This window comes from Cebus imitator, unplaced genomic scaffold, assembly GCF_001604975.1.
Source record: "Cebus imitator isolate Cc_AM_T3 unplaced genomic scaffold, Cebus_imitator-1.0 Scaffold103, whole genome shotgun sequence".
Lineage (NCBI taxonomy): Eukaryota > Metazoa > Chordata > Mammalia > Primates > Cebidae > Cebus > Cebus imitator.
The window spans coordinates 54082-56108 of NW_016107418.1; the positions used below are offsets into that span (position 1 = coordinate 54082).

Sequence of the window (2027 nt, forward strand, 5' to 3'; positions counted from 1 at the left end):
TAGGGTTGGCCAGTCCACCAAGAAAGTGGTGCTTTTCAACACTGTCAGTGCTTCTTATTCCTTGTTTCGGGTCCTTATGAACAAGGAACATGCCATAATGATTTAGAGTCTCATGAGATCTCTTTAAGGGAAAAATCTCAAACATAATAACCACAGATTATTTTGTGTATGTGTGGTTTTATTTTTTCTTTCTTTTCTTTACAGACTATCTATTTAACTTTGCATCTGCCGCCACAAAAAAGATAACTGAATCAGTTGCTGAAACAGCACAAACAATAAAGAAATCCGTAGAAGAAGGAAAAATAGATGACATCATTGACAAGGTACATTCAATTATCTTTTGGGAGTACAAATGTATGAAATTCGTTGTTTCCTCTTGTTTCTTCTTCTTATGAATATTTTTTAACCTGAGTAGAATATCATATTCTGATAAAAATGTTAATTGTTGAGATTCTTGATTTTTTCCTCTCTTTGTATAACAAGTAAGTATAATATAAATTACAGTACTTTATTTAAATAACTGGTTTTTATTTTAATATATTACAAGCAATACATTGATACTTTGGGGTTATACTAAACTTTTCATGTTTCGTGGCGTTTTTTTGGTTTTTTGGTGTTTTTTTTTTGAGACAGAGTCATATTCTGTCACCCAGGCTGGAGTGTAGTAGTGCGATCTCAGCTCACTGCAACCTCTGCCTGCTGGGTTCATGTAGCTCTTCTGCCTAAGCCTCCCAGGTCGCTGGGATTACAGGCATGCACCACCACACCTGGCTAATTTTTGTATTTTTAGTAGAGATGGGATTTCACCATGTTGGCCAAGCTGGCCTCTAACTCCTGGCCTCAAGTGATCCACCTGCCTCGCCCCTACAAAGTGCTGGAATTACAGGCATGAGCCACCGTGCCTGGCCAACTTTTCTTGTTATGAGTTTAACTTTATAACTGTTTGAGGATATATTTATGGCTTTGCATCATCTGACTAAGGTCTTAGCTCATTAGGAACAATGAGCTTTTAAGACTCTAAGGAGTGAGTTTGTTTTTTTGCATTGGGCCTATAGCATTTTGTTTATGTTGGTAAATATTTGAACTAAGGAAGTTATCAATTAAACCTTAGATATATTGCTATTTAACTATGTATTTTTTTAACAGACAATTATAGGAGATTTTCAGAAGGAACAGAAAAAATTTGTTGAAGAACAACATACAAAGAAGTCAGGTATGGTATAGGTTTGTCTTAATTAACGTGCCACGTTTTATTGAGCACCTGTTATGTGCTAAATACTACACTGTGGCTCTGAGAACACAAATATGCATATGCAATGGCCCCATCCTTTGGGAAGGGCAAAGACTAGTGAGAGAGACAAACCCATAAACTTCCATGATTTAAAGGAAGGGAATAGATTGTTTTTGGGTGAGGCCTGCCAGTGCTGGCCTCTCTGGAGTGCTGGCTGTGAAAGAAGCAAGTGAGCTTTCAGTTCTGACTTTTTTTTTTCCCCGAGACAGAGTCTTGCTCTGTCTCCCAGGTTGGAGTGCAGTGGCATGATCTCTGCTTACTGCAACCTCTGCCTTCTGGGTTCAAGCAATTCTGCCTTGGCCTCCTGAATAGTTGGGATTATAGGCACAAGCCACCACGCCCAGCTATTTTTTTTTCTTTTTTTATTTTTAGTAGAGACAGAGTTTTACCATGTTTGCCAGGCTGGTCTCAAACTCCTGACTTCGTGATCCACAAGCCTCAGCCTCCCAAAGTGCTGGGATTACAGGTGTGAGCCACTGAGCCTGGCCTCAGTTCTGACCTTCTACCATATGCCCAGCACAGCGTACAATATGCACATGACAGCCATTTAGCAAGTGGTGGCTCCCTTCCCATCTCTTCAAGAGAAAAAATGAAAGAGCTTTCCAGGGAGGTGAGTGACCGCACCTGCAATGACAGAGGGCCATAAAGAGTCACAGGTAGGCCGGGCGCGGTGGCTCAAGCCTGTAATCCCAGCACTTTGGGAGGCCGAGGCGGGTGGATCACGAGGTCAAGAGAT

General features: G+C 40.7%; 1 protein-coding gene across 1 annotated transcript in view; it reads left to right on the forward strand.

The window, feature by feature from the left end:
* Positions 1 to 2027, forward strand: part of SYAP1 (synapse associated protein 1) — a 46838-nt gene that overhangs the window by 23970 nt on the left and 20841 nt on the right. Inside the window, exons 2-3 of the mRNA XM_037741702.1 lie at positions 205 to 323; positions 1147 to 1213. Coding sequence (XP_037597630.1) covers positions 205 to 323; positions 1147 to 1213 — 186 coding nt within the window. The remainder of the gene's footprint in view (positions 1 to 204; positions 324 to 1146; positions 1214 to 2027) is intronic.